The sequence below is a fragment of the Parasteatoda tepidariorum genome, chromosome 2 (assembly GCF_043381705.1).
Source record: "Parasteatoda tepidariorum isolate YZ-2023 chromosome 2, CAS_Ptep_4.0, whole genome shotgun sequence".
Classification (NCBI taxonomy): Eukaryota; Metazoa; Arthropoda; class Arachnida; order Araneae; family Theridiidae; genus Parasteatoda; species Parasteatoda tepidariorum.
Window position 1 is genome coordinate 99,483,166 of NC_092205.1, and position 24,493 is coordinate 99,507,658.

A 24,493-nucleotide genomic window follows, 5' to 3' on the forward strand; every position below is an offset into this window, starting at 1 on the left:
TTCATTGTTGAACGCAAATAATTTTTTATCAATTTTAATCTGGAGAAAGATCTTTCTCCTTCTGCATTTGATCCAAGAATCGACAAATATATACTTAATGCAATGTGAACGTTAGGAAAAGTATTCACAAGTTTATCTTTAACATTGTTATCGATCGAACTAATCATAATGGTATTATCGATATCAACTGCAATATCGGTAGTATGTCGGTATTGCAGATAAAGTTCGACAAACAAATTTGTAAATTAAAATCCATATTAATAAAAATGTAAAAAAAAAATATGCAAGAAAATTTTAGCATATATTTTGAAAAGAGGGGAGGAGTGGGGGAAGGAGGGGATGGCCCAATAACGGCTATGCCTAGGGCCCACGAAAGGTATAATCCGGCTCTGTGCCTAGGGCCTACGAAAGGTATAATCCAGCTCTGGATGTGGGGCCAAACACAATCTCATTCTGCTTTATTTTGCTTATTATTATTTGTGTGTGTGTTTTTTAAGCAATTTATTTTAGCCAAATTATAGGCATTGTGACTGAAAAGCAATTTTCCTGTGCCTTATTTTCCATCTTTTTTGTTTAGCTCGAAACATGGGAACAACATGGGGGTGGACGTCTTCTAACGAAAGTAGTAAAGGCAGCCATAGTCTAAGGTAGGAGTTTTTGTTTACCGAAACTTTCTTGATAGGCTTTGTTAGACTGTGTTTATATTTTTTTATTTTATTATCGTGAGAACTAACTATCGAAAGCTTTATTTTAACCTTGAGTTTGATGTAGCCATAACTTCATTTATTTGCTTTTTATTTAAACAGCATCTTATTTCCCTTATTAGACATTTATCCCCTTTTCGTTCTTTTTTTTTTTAAGATAACTGTTTTACATTACAGTTAATTTTTTTTAATAAAGAAAACATGGTAATATTATAATAGTAGTTGGAAAGAAATTTTTCTGATGATTTTTTTAAGAGTTTGTATATTTTTCAACAAACCAGTATCAGTAACCCATTTTTGCATGTTCTTAAGATTCAAATGGATAGATAAAGCATAATTGAAAAATCTTGAAACCCCAATTTTCTAATTTTAGGTTCTATATTGTTCATAAAATCTATTAATGCAAAAAAAAAAATATTAATTTGATTAATCATAAATTTTTTAGTTTAGAAAATTCTTGTGTACTATGTGTAAAAAAAAATCATNTTGAAAAATCTTGAAACCCCAATTTTCTAATTTTAGGACCTATATTGTTCATAAAATTTATTAATGCAAAAAAAAAAATTAATTTGATTAATCATAAATTTTTTAGTTTAGAAAATTCTTGTGTACTTTTGTGGGGAAATAAATATTACATTAAAACAGTAGTTAGGTTTCAGCATAACTTTTGAATTAAATATTAAAGAGCTATATGATCATGTTATTAATTAAACATTAAAAGCTGTTTGATGAAGATTATGTGATCAGTGAATTCTAAACAGCAATTGTTTTTTAATAAAATGATAAAAACAATAAGTAATTAAAGTTTCTAAAATAGCAAATTTAAATCATGTTATTTTTTACTGTCCATGCTTGACAAGCTCTAAGCTCGTACTTTATTAAAATCTTGATTGATTATTTTTTTTGTAAAGTAACTCTACAGTATTGGAACTTCAGAAAATCACAATTTCAGTAAGATTAAAAGTTTTTAATACTTTGTCCAATTAGTGGATGGCTCAACTTAAAATTTTAATTAAATTTTATCTTTATTTGATAAAAAAGTGAAATAAAAATTGCAAAGTGATGAAGATCTATCGTAGACTATCCTAAACCTAGATGTAAAACTTGAATAGTGAACAATCCTTAAATTCAAGCTTATTATGGTACTCATCTATAAATATGAATAGAACAGTGTGCTAATTTACTTACTCTTCTCAATTTCAAAATTGTAATGATTGGAAAAGGTTATTTTTAATGAAGAATTTTTTGATGATATTTTTCCTAAACACTGTGGAGCATTCCTTTGCAAATATTTTTGAATTGCTCTTTTGGAGATGGTTATTATGGGTGGTGAGAGCAAATTGTGTTTTATGAAAGATGCATTGTTCTGTCTTTTTATAAAGAATGTTAAATTGATTTCTGTCATTTTTAAGATAGTGAAAAAGTGCTCTTTGTTTAAGAGAGAAACCAGATGTCATTTTAGAGATATCTCTAAAGCTGCATCAGCTGCACTTTGGATACAAGATCTACTCTCAAAGAAACACACACATCCAATGGACAATAAAAAATTTTCGCACAAATAATTGGAGGTAGGTAACAGAACTTTGAAAGATTTATCAAGCACTTTTTTTTGTCATGTTATAGTTTAATTTTTCAATAAAAAAAAGAGAAATGAAACACAGATTAAATGTCATAAACATAAAACAAACATTGGAAAATCAAGTTCATAAAATTTTATTTTAAAGCTCAAAAGGAAAGTAAGATGTATAAGAAATAAAGCAAAATTTTGAAAGAACAAAAAAACGGGGTGAGATAAAAATGAATTAGTACATGAGATGTTAGTTTTTGTATTGATATCAGCAGAAAATTGCAACACAGTGTCATTCAGAAAAGAAGCCTTAAGTAGTCTAAGCAAATATTCGTACGTTGCATTAAATTATTCAATACTCTTTCTAAAATCTCTCTGCAGATTCCTAAGCAAGGCTTTTTTTCACTGTATAAAAAACATGGTAGCATTTCTTCAGGTGACCAAACAATTGATTATTGCATGGAACTATATCAGATCTATACAGAGAATGCTAAGAACTTCTCAGTTGATTTGAAACAGCAGAGTTCCGGGGAATGTAAATGCTTGGGGCAAAAATTCTCCATCGACAATACTCCTGAAAGAGGTAAGAAATGTATTTTCTGGAGAGGACAAAAAGTTTAAAAGCAAGTATCATATTGGAACATACATATATTAGGGGGACCGGAAAGCAATGTCGTTTCGGTGCATTTGATATTGGGTATCAAGATTTAATCAGTAATGTATTCATTCTTGTTAGCAACAACTTTTCAATGCCAAATCAAAAATAAATCTAAAAAAATGAATTGGTTTTTGAGACTAACGAATATCTAATGCACCGAAATAACATTACTTCCCGGTCCCCCTAAAACAAAAAATTCAAATCGATACATTGAATTCAATTTTATGTAAATGTAAATTGAAGTTATTGTTTTGTAACAAATGTATTATTTCATATAAAATAATTCTTAAATGTAAAATATTGAAATTTTAATCATCTTCAAATTCATTATTAAAGTTTTTCAAAAATTATATTTTGTTCTTCAAAAATTTTTTAATGTAAGCCAAGTATTCAAATTCAATTTCCTAATAAAAATATATGCTAGTGATCTACTACTAGCTATTTACAAAGTTTTGGTGTAATACTAAATCATTGGTTGAACATGCACACCACTGATTTGAAACCATGTAGGTGTTTACAAATTTTTTGATCTTTAGGTTGAATCCAACTGCTCAACAGCCTTTTTTGAATTAATGGTTTAGTCAATGTGAGACATAGACTTGGTAGCAACATGTAAACAGGTGACATTTATAACAGATCTTATTTTTGACTATGTACAAAAGAATTTTTTAAAAAAAATGGCTCCGTATAGCTAAATATGATTTGCAGGTTCATGAAAGATTCCAGAAAACTAACCTTCATTTGAAAGCCTTTTAACACAAGAAATACGAATCTTGGAAATTCAGTGCTATTGAAAAATTAAAAAAGTTTCTTCATTCAAATATATTGAGAAGACTTCATAGTTAACCAGATACCATAAAAGGAAGAAGTGGGTACTACTTTTCTAAAATAATATTTGTAAATAACACAATGATTTATTTATAATATTTTTATAATCCCAACAGCAAGGTACGAAAATCAAATAAACTTTCCCTTTTATTTTGAAGAACTATCAGTCGAAGCTACCTTTTTAAAGAATGATGGAGATGATTCTCTCAATTTCATCATAAACATCATTCTACAGGTATTCTTATTAAATTTTACTAGCTTTACAACTCGTTTAAATACATTCATTAAATGTACAGTTTGAAACATTATGCACCTTATATGACCTAAAGAGATGATGCTCTTATGATTTGAGAAGACTATCAAGTTAACTAGTATATTAAATGTTTTATTTTTTTCCCTTTGCAACAAAAGTTTGTACATAAAACGTTTTGAAAATGAACTGCTAATCTTGCTTTTGTAAACACACCCATTTTAACAAAAAAATTTTTTTTGAGGGTTATCTCTTAAAAGTTCAAAACTGATGACACAATTCAGAACATTCCCTTATAGATAATTTCATTAACACAGAATAGAAATCGGATGAACTGTGTTTGAGATCTTGAGACAAGTAAAGTAACCTTTTACAAAATCAAGTAGTTTGCCTCAGTCTTGAACACACTTTTATCAGTATCAAAACAAATTGCTCAACTTAAAGATGACGAAGAATTCAAATATATATTTTGATAATTAGATTTCACATAGTTATTTTCATTCTTTTTTTTAAATCTCGGATATTTAATCTATTAGAAGTAATAAATAGACATTTAATTTTACACTAAAAATTCAGTGGAACTATTCATGATTTTTGATTGATTGTTGTTAAACAATCGTGAAAATATAACATTTTCTTACTTTTTCCTATAAAGCATCATTGCAACAATATGACACAATAATATTTATACTTTTGAATTATTTAGATATATAATGATATTTAGAAATCAAGATGGTTTCTTAATGCAGTAAGAAGAATAAACAGTGATAAAAACTGAAATTAATTTCACAATTTTACAATATAAAATTTTTTGAAAGCAAGTCAGAGTGCAATATTTTGTTAAATCATCTAATAATAACTGTACATTTAATTTTGGTCATTAGAAAACACTGTAAATATTCTATACCTTTCTTTAATTGCACATTTTTCCTCTCTCATGGCTGTTTCTACTTCTGATCTCCTTGTTCTCTTTGAACCTGGAATTCACTACATATACTGTGAATCAACAGAATTTTTGAAGAACATTGAAAGGGTATTTTAACTATTTTTTTCTAAATCTGTAAAAGGAGAACATTATGGTGAAGTATTTGGGAATAATATTATGAAAAATGCTTATTATTTTAACTATATCTAAATTATATTTCCATTTTGTCATTTTGCAAAAATGCTCCAACTGACTGAATTTCAAGTTTTGAGAAACAATTAATGCAAATAATAATGCAACTTATAAATTGGTTAAATATAACATTTATTGCATTCATTAAGTTAATACGTTACTACATAAAGACAGCAATTGCAAAGAAATTAGTAAAAATAATTTACAGATTGACACAAAATTTTTAGTACAGATTTAAGAACATATTTATGCAAATTTTTTATAAATCTTAAAAATAAATTAAATACTAGAAAGAAGAAAAAAACGTTTTTCTGAAAATTGAAGTTATTACATATTATGTTTGTAAGGAGTGGATGCATTTTGAAGAGTTTCGTGACAAGTAAGAAAGATAGTATCTGAAATTAACAGCTGCATCCAATTACTGTCCACTTGTGACCAAGTACTTAAGAATGAGAGCTTATTGGTCAAGATTCCTTTGTGTGCAGTAAGTTTCTCATTTGAAATATTTCATTAAATTAAATTTTCATGTTCAATCAAGCATTTTAAATTTTTTCTAACGTTTGAATGTTTGCTGTCATTGAACATTTGCTCTAATGTCATTCCATCACACATAAATTTTTTTTCAATAAGGTATTTAGTACCTACTTGAAGGCATTTTTTCTTAAATATGATATTTCATTTTTAAAAAAATCGAAGAAAGGTTCAAAGTACATGAACACTGTTTTAAATTTTTTCAAAGAAATCAAGTGCAAATTTCAGAAGTTATTGATACTAACATTAAGTATTGTAGGGGAAGGTCTTCTGTTTTTAAATGAGAGACATGCCTATTTTGAAAATAAATTTCGTTATTAACTGACTAATTAATTATATAGAAAAACTACTTCTTTCTTTCTTTGGTGATAGTGTTCTCTTCCTTAGCCAAAGGATCCAAAATCAGGGTTTAATAAAAAAAATGTTACCATTTAAAATTATGTATTTCATAATAAATATTATTTAATTTATTCCACTAATCAAGTTTGAAGTAAAATTAGGAAAATAATCAAGGATTGGGAAAATACAGCAACATGAACTATTAAGATTAAAAAAAGCAAAATATTAATTGCAGTCATAATTATCATACTTTATTTCAATAAAATTGATAAATAACAACAATATTAACAATAAGGTTGTTGACAAAAAGCTTAACTAATTGAAAAATCTGGACACAACAAAACAAATTAGAGCTTCAACGGACAGTGCACCCAAACAAATAGAGCTTGTATATCCCTATTGTAACTCATATTCCAATAAACACCAACAACAATTACAAAAACTAGGCTGTTCAGAAGTTTTGTGTCAACTTTTGATAAGTGAAGCATAGACAGGTCTAATGTCAAAATAATTAAGAGCAATTGACATAGCCTTTTAGAAGGAAATTCAGAACGTAACAATGAAGAAGAAAATAGAACTTTCTAAAAGGGTTAATTCAATATCCATAGCTCTGAATGCATTAAGTTTAGTTTGAGATTATTTAAATTTTGATAAGTCATTAAGAGTAAGTTTGTATGATATAAACACAACTTACATTTTTATCTTTAACCATCATCAGAAAAAACCTTTGACGAGGTACAAAAGCGGTAACTGGACGGACAGTATTGCCAGCTGCAGTAGCCACAGGAGATGTTGGCAGGGGACAGACCGATAATCCTGATGAGGCAGACTTATTGGCAAAAGTAGGCGAGCTAGGAACAGATTATATGTTGAGATCAATGCTACTTCTTGAGTTTCATTCTTCTGATGTATTTTAACACCTGAAAACATTTAAAATAAATAAAAATTATCTGTAACAAATTTATTTTATAAATCACTTTATGTAAAAATGTAAGTAACATATGATCCTTTTATGTTAAGTAATAGAATGTTTTTAATGTTAAATAATTTATCTCTTCATAAAAGAACTATGCTGCTAGANCATTATTTATCTAATTAAATGTAAAAATTTAAGTAACATATGATCCTTTTATGTTAAGTAATAGAATGTTTTTAATGTTAAATAATTTGTCTCTTCATGAAAGAACTATGCTGCTAGAATTTTTTGATGAATAGATGATTTCTTAATCAAAAATCTATTGTTTTATGCTCTTTTTGAGTTGTTTGAATAAAATCCAATAGATTATTACAAAGTTTTAATGATTGAATGACATTAGTTCAGATTTTAAATTTATTAACAAGATGTGAGAAGCTTTTGAAACAATATAGTTTTGCTCATAATATCAATACTGTAAAATTATCCATGACAAATTCTTTAAATTTTCGTTAACGAGCAGAAGCACAAAGAATAGAAGAATAACAAGGTTAAAATAATGAAAGCCATGGTATGACAAAAAATTTCAATTTTTGCAAGGACATGGAAACTGGATGAAATGAACATAGAAGAATTCAGGTTATGAAAGCAAAGAGTAAAAAAAAAAATTAATAAATTTTTTTTTTTAATATTGATTTAAGGAAAAGGAAAATATGGAAAAAGGAAATATGTCTAAGAAAAACGCTTTTCTTAGACATATTAGAACATTCGTGAGACTAAGGTTAAAAATGTAAGATAAAATGGATAATAATTTAATTTTCATTAGAAAGTCTTACTGTCATTTCCAGTTTCTTCTAAATTAGAAAAATCAGTGTGCCCCATGTAAGCTTTCCACTGCTTTTCATTTCTTCTAATAACAATAAAATATCTTTTTATTCCAGGTTCAATTTCCTCACACACATATGAAGTGATAGTCTGTGATGAAAATAAAAGTTGATATACACTGTATACATATGCGCACAATTATTTATATCATTTTGTGTTTTATAATAGCTTAGCACAAGATTTTTTTTTACATTCTACAGTAAGACACAATTATTATTATTTAAATGGTGACATCTAGAATCCAGCCAGCAGAGAACTTTCAGTAAATTTCATTAAAAAATGGAATTTCTGAAAATTACTAATTTTCCATCAGTAGACTATTTTCTTTTTGTTCCAGATTATAAAAGTTAGTTGAAAATTTAAATCTTTGTTAATGCAACACACACATTATTTTTCTCACCGATAGTATATCATTTCTACTTTCCACTCTCCCCTTCCTTTTCTAACGTACATTTTCAATAAATAAAATTGAAGCTCACATAAAATTTCAAATTTTGCATGATATCCTTGTTTTATTTTAATTTATATCTAGATTTGTTTTTTAGAACTTTTTTGGTTGAAACATTCTGTGAATCAAGCTCAATAATTTTGAATTAAAGCAAGTTTAAAGATATTTAAATATAAGCAGCAATGTTCTAAATGTAAGTTTAAATATGAAAAAGGATAAGTTTTCTATTAAGTGCAATAAAGAAACCCTAAAAATGCATAAAACTTTTTTTCATAAGAAAAAATGAATGATTTAGCAAAAATATGAGCTTGAAGAAAATGTTGAAATAAAATTTTCAGAATAAAAAGCACATAATTAAAAATTAGGAGGAAAAACAAACAGAATACAGGAAAAAAAACAGATTTACAGAATATTGAGAACAGAATAAAAAAAGAACAGAATAAACATAGAATAAAACAAAACAGACACAGAATTCTCAAACAATTTACGGAATAAAAAAAAGGAAGAAAATGTATTAAATCTATATTCCATATTATTTTGTGCCCATTTAATGTTTCTATATATATTCGTTACCATTAATCACCAATGCTTCCTAATAAAATGGGATGAAAAACAAAACAAAAACAATCAGAAAAATGAATATTACAGGGTCTGGTATTGATTAACAGTTGCAATTAAATTTACAACTTAGTGGAATAATCTGTTTCCTTAGTGACTGCCATACATCATTTCAACTGTTTCGAGCGCAACTCATAATCATAATAGAGTAATTAACAGTTATTCCAGATTTATAAATTTAAGTGCTTCTTTTATAAGAAAAATATTAGTAACTTCACACATTTAATTATAAAATGTTTAAGTCTGAGAATTTAAGATAATTATCGTGCATATAAAAATTTAAATGTTTAGCAGATAAAAACACTAAATATCCTAATTTTAATGAGTCAAACTTTTTCTTTTCAAAAAAATTAAAACTTTTTTTAATTATTAATAAACTTTAAATATATCAACTATAGATATTAGATATTAACAAATGTTACAAATGAAAATGATAAAAAAATTCATGGTATCAAAATAAAGCTCACTTCAAACATTTGCGTTAAACATGGAAAAAATTATATAATGAAAAAAAATTATTAGAAATAGGTAACTGAAATATTATTGTAAATTATTAAGTAGTTTAGTATACATAATTTTAAACATAATGATAATATTTATTGACTGAAAAAAAGTATTAGAACATATTATTTCTCATAATATAATTTCACCTCTTTAAGACAAAAATATAGAAATTCTACAGAATTTAAACCATCTGTATTTTGAATGTAAATACGAGGAAATGTATCTCTTAGCAGCAGTTTTATTTAATTTGTAATTTCTTTTAAAATAAGAATCACAGCATGTTTTAAGGGAAGCTCATATTCAAATTTTAACAAAGAAGGAGTACCTATTAAAAAAATATAATAATAAAATATACTTTAGTAACATAATAAACATTTTAATATAATAAGAAAACAACTCCCAAGAATTTTTTCTTTAAATTAGGCAATTAAAAACTTGAAGTTTCTTTTCAAGTGATTTCTAACAATGCTCTTAAAAGTTTCATATTAAAACACAGCATTATTTATCTAATTAATCTTTTGAAGTAGACTGAAACATAGTTGCTTCATTTCTATAATAAGTGTGATAGTTCCATCAATGATCAAACTGATACAACCTTTTCTTGGAATTAGATACTTTAGATAAATTATTAATACTTCTAAATTCTTAGACTTACTTTAGATAAATTTTTAAAATTGAACAAGAGATGTCTTTAAAAAAATACTATATTTTAAATGGCTTATTGATTTATAAAACTAATTAAGTGAACAACAAGTTAGGTTTATTGAAATGAAAGATATAAATGTAATGTAATATAATAATAATGTATGTTGAAATTAGGATAGATATTGTATATAACCTAAACCACTAAGCGACAATGTCTTGTTTAGAGGTTGAGTTGTCATTATAAAAAACTAAGGTTTAATCCATGATGGTCACTTGAAGCTTCAGATCGATAGGAACCATGATTGTATTACATTATGTAGAATAAATTTATTGAACTTTCAATGTATTTTAAAATTAACTTAATTACAGGGTATCTGCTACATTTCAAATGTTCAAATTCATGACTTTTCATGACTAATTCCAAGAATTTTTTATGACTTAATGAAGTTACTATTTTCTCTGACAAAAACACATTAAATTTAAAAAAGCATCATAATAACATTAATTCAAATAATAGGTATAACCAAAACTGTTATACTCTGCATCTTCATATTTACAGATTTTAAATTTAAAAAACAGAGTAAAGAAAGAGTTAAAGCAATAAAATAGCTGAAAAAATACAAAAGCAAATACATTTTTTTCCCCTTTTTTCTGCAGAATTATATTCTAAAGAAACTTTTCTTGTACATCGGAAAGGAAAGAAATACTCCTGATTTTTCTGTTCTCATTTCGGATTTTAAAAAAAAATCACCAATGACTGGCTTGTTTCAACTAGAATTCTAAATTGAGAATAAATAATAACAAAAATTTTGAAATCACAAAAGTTTAAAAAATCACTCTAAAAATGATGCTTTTTCTTTCACCATAATTTTTAAAGAACATGATAAAAACATTTTATATTTTAATAAAATATGACTGTCAGTGGGAATTTCTATGGAAATTCAGATATTTGGAACAACATGAAATGGGGGGGGGGAGATTCCATTTTAAAAATTAGATTTTTCGGCGACCTAGGTCCATGACTTTCCATGATTTTTTTTTAAAAAACTAGTTACAATCATGACAAATTTTGTTCAATACCGAAATTCATGACTTTACAGGTGCGCGGATACCCTGCCCCTAGTATCTGATGGACACTTTACGACTAGTCCAAATTCTAAGCATTTTATTAAGATATTCAACCGATGGGTAGGACTCGAGAAAAAAAAAATTACGTTTCTGTAAAAATTGGAAATAATCCTCTAAGACGCATTTCACGGCCAGTTCACGAAAGTTTAAGCTATGTGCTTGACATGGTAAAAAAATGCGACGGAACATTTCTCTTTTAATCTTGCTTGTTAACCTGAGTACTTGCCTGCCATATTTGGTGCATAATTTCATGTTTGTCCTCGACAATCACTTATATTTATGCCTTGATCATTAGGAAAAGATACAATAGTTTCAGACAAGTACTCAGGTTTATGCCTTTCAATTGAAAAAAAAAATCTAAAAGGTCTATGCGAATTCCGTCGTTCACATATAGGACATCAAATGTGTTGAATCAATACTTACAGAAAAATATTTTGCTTTCCTTAGTTCTGTAATTATTTTGTTTTATGCTTTATATCAATCGATTCAGTCTTGGTAAATAACAAATCGAAGTTGATAAATAAGATGTATGTGCATTGCCCTTATTCCCATGATTGTTTATAAGTCCAACATGAAAAGGGCCAAGTTTACTCATCCCAAATAATTTCCATTATCCAATTGTCTCCACGGAATGCAAGACATCGTGATGCTAAAAGCTTTATTACTTCAAAAATTCTTCTAAATACTTCTCAATCATTGATTTGGTTACTCATCTGATTAGTTAAAACTATATCAATTAAGCAATCATTTTCTTGAGAAGTAAATCATTGTAGCGTGCTTGTGCACAAACATATTTTCATGTTCTAAAATGCACACATTATAATGTTACCAATCTTTTAAGCCACTTTATAATGTTTTTCAGAATTAAATGCATTGCTAATAATTGAGGAAAGGACGTATCAGACAGATTACAAAACTTTAAGAGTGGCAAACTTTTGAGCCATAAAACATACACAGGTGTAAAAGTATTAGTGTTTTACAACATTCAGAAAGATCACTAATTTGATAATTGTTATTTTTATATATAATTTATAACAAATGTATGAAAATTTATACTAAAAACGCTTTTAAGCTTTTGCCTGACATAATAACTTTTGCCAAACTAAAAAAGAAAGAAAGAAAGAAAATTTAAAAAAAAAAGAACATTAAAAAATTGATACTAATTTAAGGAAAAAAATTAAGGATTGTCACCCTCATGGCCAAACTAAGTGTTAATGCTGTTCTAATTTGGAATACAGAACACGAACTAAGCAACATAAAACTTGAAGGAGCACAGTAACAAAATTCACGGAATAAAACATTGTTCAATCATTGTTCACTGGCATTCAAGACTCCCCTTTCCCAAAATTATATAATGCAAGCAGTTCTTTCTGTTCTTATCACCTTTTCTGTTCTGGTAATGTGTCATGACTGATGTGAGGTATGGCTGAACCAATTTTTTCTTTTAACATTTTATTTCAAACGCTTTCATTTGCTAACCTTTCTTTCAAGAAATTACGATAAAAAAAAAGTAACTTTTTTTTATTGACTTTTCGGGCCCCCATCAGAACTTGGAACTCACGCCCATTGGGCCCATCCTTAAAAACGGCTCTGAATGTAGTCAAAATGCAAATTAATATCCTAATTTAAAATAACTTCTAATATAACTAGAGAACAAAAATGAGATAATAAGCCAAAAGAAGTATCATTAAATATGTATGTAAATCATAGTCTTGAGAGAAAAATGCATGAAATTAGATACATGAAAAAATAATAACCAGTAAGCTTGAAAAATACAGTACCTGGAAGAGGTGTTCCAGTAGTTGGCAAATTAAAAGGTTGCAAAAATTTTAATTTTCAGATGATAACAAAGTACCAATACAAATGCTTTGATTCACAACCAGCTGAAATATATAATGTAAACCTCAATTAAAATTATACTTGAAATAATTAGATATAATTTAAATGAATTATTAAAATATAGCAATTTTTATCTATCACAAGCTTTTAAACACAGTATAATTAAAAGAATACTATACAAATACTAGGACCCATTTAATGTAATTAAAATAAAGTAAAAAAAAAATATTAAAGTGTAAAGGATGAGATATTAAACAAGACTACTGCAAAAATAGCCAGCAAAGCTATCTTTCAGATAGCTTTGCTACACAAACTATGATGAACTACACTAACAGTTACGAGGTTAGCAAGCAGTAGTCAGTTTTAAAATTGTGATTTGTAAGAGCCTCCTTATTAATCATAAAATTTTTCTCTAACCTCTTAAAGATGATCTAGGATAATCTGAGAGTTTTAAGCAGGTAATTAGTTTTTTTTCTAGATTTCATTTACTTATATTTTTTATTTTATTAAATTAAAAATAAAAACATATTGCAACAATGCTATTTTTTAACAGTTGACTCAGAAATAATTAAAAACGAGTGTTTTAAAAACATTTTTTGCTACATTGCATACACACAACTCAAAACATGAAAATGAAAAATATGGCAAAAAAAGATACGAAGTAGAGCAAAATGTTGAAAATTAGTTCGGTCATTCAGAAGTTATTAAGCAAAGCCACAAGAAGCAAAAATTTTCTTAAAAAGAAATAATCAATATAAAGCTAAAATTTTGAAATAAATAGTAAAAAATCTATAATTTGTATAATAGTAAGACAATACCTAATCCAATTCTGTTCTATTATGTTTCCTCTCCAGCGGTGCATCAGTTGGTAAAGTTTTCCACAATCTAGCTGGTGTATCATGCTTTTGTTGCACTTGTGGAAATCGGGAAAAAATGTAATCAATGAGGAAGAATTTAACACCCATACAAAATCCTGAAAATTAAAGTATAGTGAGCATAAAAACATAAAAATGAACTTACAATGCACAGATTAACTTTTTAAAGCTTGGATGATACTTTCTTGTAGCCAGATAACAAACAAATCACAGCTTTAAAAAAAGTTATTACCACTGATATCTATTTAAACTTGGTACAAAAAAATAATTATAATTTAAAGTTACATTAGTCATATCTTTCCTAATAGGTTTTTCATCTATTTATATACATTGTTTCATCTATATATTGTTTCACCCATTCATGTTTTATTTATATAAAGGTTCATCTGTATCCAAGCCATTTTTTTTCCTAATTTTCTAACAGATTTCAGACTTTCCAAATAAATATGGACATTCCTTAAAATTTAAAAATAGGTTCAGACAAGTGTTTAAATAATGGGTATGAAGCTGGAAAATACATTTCTTATGTTAATTTGCAAAAAAATTAAACCACAACTGAATTTTAAGAAATTGTAATAGTAACTGGGCAGCCACTATTTTAAAGGAAAATGCTTTCGAACAATAATAATGAAGAAGTACTTTTTACAGCAGAAAATAAAATTAACAGTTTCCAGTCCTGATGCTAGTTTTAAGTTAGTTCTGAAAACAAATAGTATAATAGTACAGAAATAATTAAAACTTGCTCACTGATATCAAAGAATTGAAGATAGTAGTTGGGAGTGAAAGATATACTTGGATAGAAGAAATTAAATGATTTGAATTGAATTCTTAAGAAAGTCAATAAATCTGGTCATTCTATAAGCTTTTCATAGCTAAAAATGCATTAATCTAATAATAAAGTATAAAGAATTTAAAGAAAACTCAGGTTTTTAATTATATTAATTTCTATAAAATATGTTATTTAAAATTTAGATACAAATTTAACAAATTTGTATCTAATCTTTAATTAGAGAGATACAAATTTAACCATCAAGTTTTATATATACATACACACATATGTATAACCATATTATTATCATCACATATAAGAGTATACAAATGTTGGTAGTTATTCAAGCTATTTTTTATCTTAATATCTTTGATCAGAATTTATCAACCATCAAATTTACTAATGAAATCGATTTTCTTAATAAAACTTAAATTCAAGAGATTTTCAATTCTGAAAAGTATTTATTATTTTTTTTTCGATTGAGCAGAAGTTTTAAGTATGAGACATTTTGGGTTAAAAACTTAACTCAACATTCATGTATGTCAAAATCGTTCAATTGTATTCATTTTTAAAAAAATAATAATTTTTTTTAATAAAAATATATAAAATATTTATTTGTCACGTTTATATTATCAAAATCAAGTTCTTGTTCAAGTTTTATNAAAAATTTCACAAATTCAGCCTATTGAACAAATGAAAATTATTAAGGTTGCTGCACCATAAGAATATTCAATAGTTGTTCAGCATATTTTTACTTTATAACCAGTGTTGTATAGCCCACCCTGTTCTGAGTTTATGACTATCAATATTCAACTCCATAGCCTTGTAAGTTTGATCCCAATTCAGAAGACATGGGAACTCCTAGATCAAGAACCGGGAGAACCTAGATTTCGTGAAGGACTTTTGGCTGGAACTAACTTGCATTTGTTTTACATGGAGCGAAAAACCACAAAAACCCAGAAATGTGTTAAAATAAGTTTCCAAATATTGCCCAACTCACAAATTATTGTTATTTATTATTGCTCTACGAATTGTGCAAAGATGCAGAAGATATGAAGAACCACATTACAATTATCCACATAATTGCTGAATATCAGCATAATTATTATTTTATATCAAAATATTTTCAATCAACGAATATACTTGTCTTAGCAGTTTTTTTTTTTCTGATGCAACTTAGAATTTTTTTAAAAAACTGTATTAACCTTTATGAATTTTTGATCCAGAATAAATGGCTACTTAAAAACTAGTAATGAACATGTATTCAAAAAGATGGACACTGACTCATTTTTGGAATACTTAGTTAATCTGCAATTTATATAACTCAAGTATGTTGCATACAAAGAATATGTTAAAGAATGTTCAAGCATCTACTTAATCAGATTCTGAAATTCAGACATAATCTCAAAGAAGAGATATCCAGGAAATCTTTGTTGAAATAATTGATAAATTGTAATGAAAATAAGGAAAAAAATTATTTATTTTTTTAAAATTGAGTTCTTTATTTTTGTTTTCAGTTTTTAAAGCTGTATGCATAGTTTTAAAGATAACTGTACCTTTGATGTGCAACTTGAAAAATAATTCTGCATTTATAGGGCCTTAGTCACTGAATAATTTGTAGAACAAAAATTATGTCTTCAGTTGCTTTATTTGTCCAAAGAGAATCTACAAAAACAAGAAAAGTTTGGTCATATATACACTTTTGTTTGCTCAAAAAAGTTTTTCAAAGTAATTGCAAATTTTTTTTAATTTTGTTTTTACAAAAATATGAATGGGGAGCATTTTAATGCTTCATTAGTGGACAGTACCTTCATATTATAAATACTATTACTGATTTTCATCTTTATTTATAATTCTTCAATGAAATTTTTCATTACATGCTACACACTAGAGAGGTGTGCTTAGTATGTATTTCATGTTTGTCAAAACATTTTAACAAATATTTAAATTATTGAGTTAAAAAATGTCCACAAGTGTCACATAAATAAAAATCACTATTTTAAGCACAGTAGCAATATTATTTCTTTTGGTTTAAATATAAAAATAAAACTTTTATACATGCTAAAGATCTAATCCATGCAAAGTATAGTTGAATTTGTTATGCAACTATAGAAAAATGTAGACATAACTATTTTAGAAAAAAAATTGAGAAAATGTTAAATTTATTCAATTAATTTCAATAGAAGTTAAATCACAACTTTTTACAAGCATACTTAACATTTTCATGCTAAAAGTATAATTTACTTGTTCTTTATAGCAGGCTTGTTTAAGTTTAGTTAAAAATTAAATTACTCATTTTATTTTTATTTTATTAAGTTCTGACAGTTACATTAACACTATTAAAAATCTTTAGGTAATAATTTAAAATCAAACTTATAAGATAATACACAAATGAATAGCATATTAAATAACCTACATCAATAGCTATTTTAAAACTGTATTACAAAATCAAAATTTTAATCAGATTGTTACAAGTGATATTTCAAAAATCCTTAAATTTAATAATTAATATCTGATGCATAGTTAAAATGTCCCCTTCAGACAGTAAAAAGAGATTCAACCTCCTCCATATCAACCCACAAGATGGGAACCTATATGGCTAGAATATCTATATTCATTAGTAAAAAAGTAGTCTTTTTGAATTTTTTTGTTTCATTTCACACATTAATTAAAATGTGATTCAATAAATTAAGCAAATAAGTTTTAAATGCTCTTTTTTTTTATTTGTAAGCATTTTTAAAGCTTGAACTTTCAAAAAGTTTTAAAATACTTACAATTTTAAAATTTGGTTCAATCGAAAATATTTCAAAGAATAAAAAAAAAATTTAAAAAAATATTCAAAAACATTAATTTACTCAATAAATAAGGAAATTAAATAATTGAATCACCTTTCCATTTGATGGGGACTTCTATAGATTATTTTCATTTTTTTTACAGACAAATGAATTTCTTTAACTGCCATTTTCATAAAAAGTTAAAATTCTTAATTTCAGAGCAAATTTATATTTATGTTCCAAGAATTAATAATATCTATTTATTAAAAAAGAAATCTAACTTGAAAAGAAAAGATCATTATTTTTTCATCACAATTCGAATTTAACATATTGAGCAGATTACAACCATATTATGCACACAAAACTATTGATAACGAACAAAATAATAAAATTTTCAACAGAATATTTACTAATATTCTGTGAAGTTCACTTACAATAATAAATACCAAAATGACTTAACATGCAGCTAAATATTTTCAGCACAAGAATAACGAAACTTTTTTTACATACAAAATTTGACATTTCATTAAAAAAATGGATGTAAGAAATTTACATTGTTAGTGTACATAAAAAAAGGATTAGTTTAAAAAAAAACTACATGGGCATTGTGTTAGAAGGGAAAGAAAGGAAAACCTTACGTGATATAGTTGAGTGTTAGTTGAGATATAAATAAGAAGAGGATCAAGGAAAGAAGCCAACCATGATACACAGTATTCATATAAACCTATAAAAAGTAAACAACCCATGCAAATAGAATGGAAAATTAACATAAATTATACGATACAATAACTACGACAAACTATTACTTGAAATATGTCCATGAAAAACTTTTAAAATTTAAAAGTATTTTTTTTTTCATTGACCCAATTCTGAGTTTATGACAGTTAATGTTCAACTCTACAGCCTTGTAATTCTGAAGACAGAGTTCCCAGAAGACAAGGAAACTCTTGGATCAAGCATTTGGGCAAATTAGCCTTCTGGCAGAACTTTTTGAGGGAAATAGCTCGCATTTGCATTACATGGTGAAGAAAACCACAAAAACCTCCCATGGTTAGCCCAATGGCAAGGGGATTCTATCCCATAATCTGCCTACCACTGAGGATATTTTATATCAGCACTGTGGTCAGTGAGAGAAGAGAGCAAAATTCGTATCAACCAGCCACTGCCAGGATTTGAACCAGGGTCTCCTCATTGTGAGAGGAACACTATCCCGAAGGCTATAATAAAGGTATTGTATAGTATCAATAATTGAAATAGAGTTCCAGTCCCTTTCCCTATAGTAACAACAATAAACAGGACATTTTACCATCAAACATAGCCTTATAATATTGAGACAATTTAAAATGATTAATAGTACTAATGATTTTTCTATCATTCAGAATGATTTATACCTCTGACTTTTCTGACATTTAGAATGATTTATTAATCTACTTATCCTTTATCTTGACACTTAATATACATTATTTACAAGTTTTTTATGAAAAGAATAATAGAAATGAGTAGCTCAGATGTTCTACTCTGACAGCTAAAGACAACAATTTTTCTTTATAAAGCATGAGGAAGTGAGATGACCAGCCACAATTTTAAGTTTGTTGACTGTTAAAAATATTAATATACTGGATATTGAAACAAAAATGTGCAGTTTTTGTATCTGTGCAATTCAAATGAAAATGGTGTTATAGTAGTTAGCCTGTTGGGCTAACAAATATGTTTATATGGCTAATAAATATGCCTTTTATTTTTCAGGGTAACTAGTCAGAAACTAATCAAGTTTGTTGATAAAGAATAACTGAACATTGGGTTAGACACTCAGTCTTACCTTTCACTAGTAATTGGCTCAACAAGCCAAAAAAGTATACAGAAATGGTGATGGGCACACGATAATGAACATCATTTGTTCTCACTTTAATGTATACAAGGATACATAAATGACAAATAAGATTCAATAAATAAGACTTAATAAGATATAATGAATAACATATTTTTCTTTTATGATAAAGCATCAATAAAGCATTTTTTACTGTATCATTCAGTTATTTCATAAAATCCACATTTTTTTTAAAAGAAATTGATCTGCATTATTTTATTGTAAAAAATAAACATACTTTAAATTTCATGTAAAAAAAGAAGTATTTGAATATTTTTATTTGAAAGCCTATTTAATTCCTTTTATAAAAATCATGATTTGTATATTGCAGTATTTAAAACAATACAAGTTTCTTTCCTAGATAATTGGTAATGTTCATCAATTATAAAAATCAACAACATCCATACTTTAGTTTGTATCTAAGTAATGCTTTTAACTTAATGTAGTTTATGAAGTATTCGTCATTTGGTTCCCCTGAATGAACAATTCATAAAGGCACATGAATAAAAGCTTCAAAGAGAGAATGTAAGCCATCATCTGAGATAATTTAAAACTATCTCCCACCTCCCAAAACATTTAGGAATTTTCCCTCTTAAGGGGTTAGGATTCTGAAAAATAATATAACTTTCAGGAGTTGCAATATCAATTGATTATTCCTCAGTCAATAAAAAATCAACTTGTCTTAAAATTTTAAAAACAAAATATAACAAATTATAGATGCTTACATTGTATGTGTAATTTTTTAAATTAACAAAAATTAGTATTTTTTGCACACATAGTCTTTTCTAACTAAATTAAACTAAAGATTAAAATTAAATTATATAAAATTAAATTTTATTAAAATTAGATTATAATAAGTTGCATATGTTATGAAAAAAAGTTCTTTTTTAAGTTACACACAATAAAATAAAAAATTATCGAAACTAGTATGATGAACAATTATAAATTGTTCATACACCTGTTATGCAGTTTTTTAATAAATTTTAGAAGGTCAGGGGCTGAATATTGACTATTTGGTAGCTGCAAGCTGTGCATTCATATCTGAAATCAGTCCTTTGCTTAGTTATGAGGAAAATATCCCAATAGTTTTAAGTTTGTAAACTCTACATAATAGTTACAAAGAAATGTCTCAATGTTGTGCTTTTTATGTTTACTAGTTTTGCGGATAGTATGTTAATTATTATAAAAGAAGCCCATTTTGTTGAAAATTAAAAAAAAATTCTTATTGTTTCAGTAACATTCAAGTCATTACTTTAAAGGGTCATTAATAATAATCGAAATGCATTTGACAATGTAACATGTGAAAACAGCTATACAAAACTTAGCTTAAATAATTCAGTAAGCAATGGTAAACTTACAAAAAATGCTAACAATGTTGCTCCTGGTGAATTCCACCGTAGCAATGATACGAAGCTATCAGCAAGAGAAGAGACAGGTTTTGTAGCATTGGCTGAAAAAGAATTTCTATGTAACACAACAACATAAACGGAAAATTTATTCTAAACCATATGCAAATTATAGTAAGAAATCATATTAAACTAGTTTAATGGTATCAGTTTTCAAATGTATTGCAAATTAAATTATTTTAATTGCATAACTAACCAAAAATTTGTGATTTGAATATTAACTTTCTGAAAATTAGTCTCAGCTTATTGCAAAATTTTAACAGCAGGCTCTCTTGTATAAAAAAAACCTGTTTTCCCCATCTTATTTAAGAACAAAGAAAATTAAGTATAATTTTTACCCAGAGACTCTATGCTTGGATATTTAACATGACACTAGATAAAAATTTAGGTTACCACGAGAGTAGAATTATTTAGAAAGTGACAAAATAAGCCAAACCTTTTGACTTTTCAGTTGCAGCAATTAGCAAATTTTATTTTTAAAAAAATTCCAAATATAAAATAATAATCATGAGAATCTAGTTATATCACATCAAACAAGTTGATGTATCTGAGCATATTGCTCGAGATATATTTTAGATGAAACAGGGTATATGTCGGGGAATGCAATCCTGGAACCACAGGATCACAAATGTCTGCAGAATTATCACTTCAACCCCACAGGAAAACTAATTTTCATCCTTTAAAATACTTGATATATTTTATTGATGCTTGAATCAAACAATTTTCAACGTTGATGCAAAATTGGTAAGGGCAAATTGGCATTGAACAGCCGCCCCAATTTTAAGTTTATTACTTCCAATGTTCAACTCCGTAACCTTGCTATTTTGAACCCATTCCAGAAGGCAAGGAAAATCCTGAATCAAGTTTTGGGAGAAATTTACTTTCAAGGAGGACTTTTTGATAGAACTAACCCGCACTTGAGAAAGGAAAAACACGAAACCCTGCTTGGTTAGCCTGGCAGCAAGGGAACTCTAACACATGATCCATCTACCATTGAGGATATTTTATGTCAACACTGTGGTCAGTGCAAGCCAAGTGAAGAATTCGTATCGACAAGTCATCGCTGGGATTCAAACCCAGGTCACCTTATTGAGAGGTCAATATATAACCGTCGTTGAACAGCCGACAAAATTTTGGGTTTACGAGTACTAATATTCCACTCTGTAGCCGTGTAATTTTGAACCAAACCAGAAGACAAGGAAACTCCTGGATCAGTACCCCCAGAGGTATGATTTGCTATGGAAACATGGATGACTTTGTGACTAGACAGATTTAATGTGCACCAGTCACCATTTAGTACATGGGGAGTCTTCTGCTCGAACTCACGCCCTCTTGGACATGGGCCCACTGCCCTGCCAACCAGGCTTTAGAGTGGCAAGATACAAAAAATGTGTTTTAGCACTATTTTGCCTCAAGCCTTTCAATTATTTATTCATTAATAAATTATACTTACTAAATCACACTAAGTTGTCCTTAAGCCTAAAAAATATAAAAAAAATTTTAAAAAAAGACTTAATAATACTAATAAAACTAAGTTTATTAATAGAACATTGTAAAAGTTTTAAGAAGAAGAAGAATTAAGTTAAAATATGCATGAAAATAAAATCTTTTAATATAGAAAAAAATTGAAATCGAAGACTTGTAATTCATAAAAGTTAATACCAAATGTGTCCTTTCATGAAAATTGACAAAGTTTATATTGAATAATAGTTTTACTAAACACATAATTTTTTACCAACCAGTTTCAGCACATCATAACTAATAGATATTATGAAATGATTGTGATTTAGTCTTTTTAGATATTATAGGGAACAGGTATTAGATACTTTAGAGCTAATTTAAAGTTTCCCGGTAGTTACACCCTTTAAGAGACAATTATAAAAGCACAACAGAGAGAAACCATACAATCCTACAGATATTATTGGTCTTGCTGACAAATTAATTTTCTGTTTGAGGATTGCCTGTGATTGAGAATGTGCTTCTCAATCCCTTACAGCAAAATGAAACACATCAAAGAGGATGCAAGGAAGAAACAAGAACATTGCACTTTTCCTTCTTAAATATACTTTAAATTTTTAAGAGATGAACTTGCTTTGGAAATTAATAATTAGTCCTTTAATAAATTTTATATTCACTGATTTTAGGTAATAAGTAATTATGTGCCTTTTTTAATAAAACTAATTCATAGTTATTATTTAAGACATGCTAAAAATGGAAGATATCGCAATTAAAAAATAATTGCAATTGCATCTGAGAAGAAAAAAGAAATTCCCTACAAATAACTGAAAATCTTACTTTGTCGTGTTGTACTCAATTGCATCTGAGCAAAAAATAGAAATTCCCTACAAATGACTGAAAATTTTATCTTGCAATGTAGCAATTTTTTATTAAAAAAAGATTTTGCACTTTTACATAACTAGTTAGCATTGTGTTTAAGTAGAAGGTATATACTTAGGAAATTTTAATATAAGGAAATTTTAATAGAATTGTAAACTGCAGAAGAAATAAAATAAATGATGAAGTAAATTTTTTTCCCTTTAAGTATTAACCTTGGCTGATGAATACAAAACTTTGTGCACCAAGAAAATGTTCCCCAGGTTCCCCTGAGAAAAATACTAATGAATCCTAAGAGAAAAAAAGGAACACCCTAACCGTATCAATATCAAAATTATTATCTCAATGGTGCATTTTAAAAATTATAAGTTTCTTATGCTTAAAATATTTTTCTCTAAGCCGATAAAATTTCTTGAATAACTAAAATGAATATACAACTGTTATAATAAGAAGGCAATAAAGAAATAGCGCTCACTTGCGAACTGTCAAAGGATCCCCTTCAGAATCATCTTCTGCGCTATCATCATCATCAACAACAACAACAACAGGCTCAGAAAAGTCTTCAACTAATTCAGAAAATTGAGAAGTCATCCAGTCACAAAAACGACCGTATATACCTCGCTGTTTTTCAACCGAAGGAAAAGGAACAGGTTCAGCTTGCACTGGCGTGAGCTCAGTGGCACCTAATAATAGTTTAAAAATCAAATACAGTTTAAGTAAAATAACTTTTCAGAGGAAACTATAAAAAGCGTAAGATACTTAAAACAAAATGATAGATTTGTAATTAAATGATAGCCTTGAGCAATTCGAAAATTCACATATAAAAATTTGTAAAGATAAAATATGTTTCTATTAATTTAACAACACAATGGTGAATGTCAATGTATTATAAATGTTTTTAAACAGAAAATAAGTTTTAAACAAAAAAAAATGGATGAGGCTAAAATATTTCAAACGAAGTGTAATTTAAACTATGAGCTCAGAAAAAAATTTCGTCCAGCTTAATTTTTTTTCTTTTTTTGATATCCTTTAAAAATGTTCAGGTTTTTATAAAATTATATCAAATAAATTGTACTGAATTTAAAAATTCAATAAAACATGATATTATCTAATCATCTGATAGTATTTAAGCAGTTGATAGCTTAAGAATTGCTGGATTCAATAGAACATTTTAATTTTAAAAATTTAACAAATATCAAATGAAATTATGTACAGGGTATCTGCTACGTTTTAGATTTTCAAATCCATGGCTTTTCATGACTTTACCATGTCTAATTCCAAGAACTTTTCACGACTTAACAAAGTTATACAAAAACAACACAAACCAAATTTTAAAAAAACATTATAACAACATTAATTGAAATGAAAGGTATAACCAAAACTGTTATACTATGCATCTTCATATTTATAGATTTTAAATTTAAAAAACAGAGTAAAGAAAGAGTTAAAGCAATAAAATAGCTGAAAAAATACAAAAGCAAATACATTTTTTTC

General features: G+C 27.1%; 1 protein-coding gene and 1 long non-coding RNA gene across 17 annotated transcripts in view; one reads left to right on the forward strand and one right to left on the reverse strand.

Annotated features, from left to right (window-relative positions):
• Positions 1 to 19,417, forward strand: part of LOC122272355 (uncharacterized) — a 72,800-nt gene extending 53,383 nt beyond the window's left edge. The window contains exon 5 of the long non-coding RNA XR_011636228.1: positions 19,139 to 19,417. This is a non-coding gene — a long non-coding RNA (uncharacterized lncRNA). The remainder of the gene's footprint in view (positions 1 to 19,138) is intronic.
• Positions 1 to 24,493, reverse strand: part of LOC107439517 (uncharacterized) — a 51,927-nt gene that overhangs the window by 5,659 nt on the left and 21,775 nt on the right. For 3 of the 16 annotated variants that reach the window (XR_011636225.1, XM_071177968.1, XM_071177958.1), the window contains 7 exons: positions 18,031 to 18,116; positions 13,793 to 13,947; positions 12,917 to 13,018; positions 7,744 to 7,882; positions 6,689 to 6,914; positions 4,915 to 4,994; positions 2,402 to 2,845 (listed from right to left, as the gene is read on the reverse strand). Coding sequence is in view for 12 of the 16 variants with exons in the window: in XM_071177958.1 (XP_071034059.1) it covers positions 13,009 to 13,018; positions 13,793 to 13,947; positions 18,031 to 18,116 (251 nt within the window). In the remaining 4 variants the exon portion in view is untranslated. Of the gene's footprint in view, positions 1 to 2,401; positions 2,846 to 4,914; positions 5,066 to 6,688; positions 6,915 to 7,743; positions 7,883 to 12,916; positions 13,019 to 13,792; positions 13,948 to 15,842; positions 16,284 to 18,030; positions 18,117 to 20,617; positions 20,710 to 22,118; positions 22,145 to 23,474; positions 23,720 to 24,493 lie in introns of those variants that run through there. The other 13 variants (XM_071177965.1, XM_071177961.1, XM_071177962.1 and 10 more) reach the window with 10 other exon arrangements.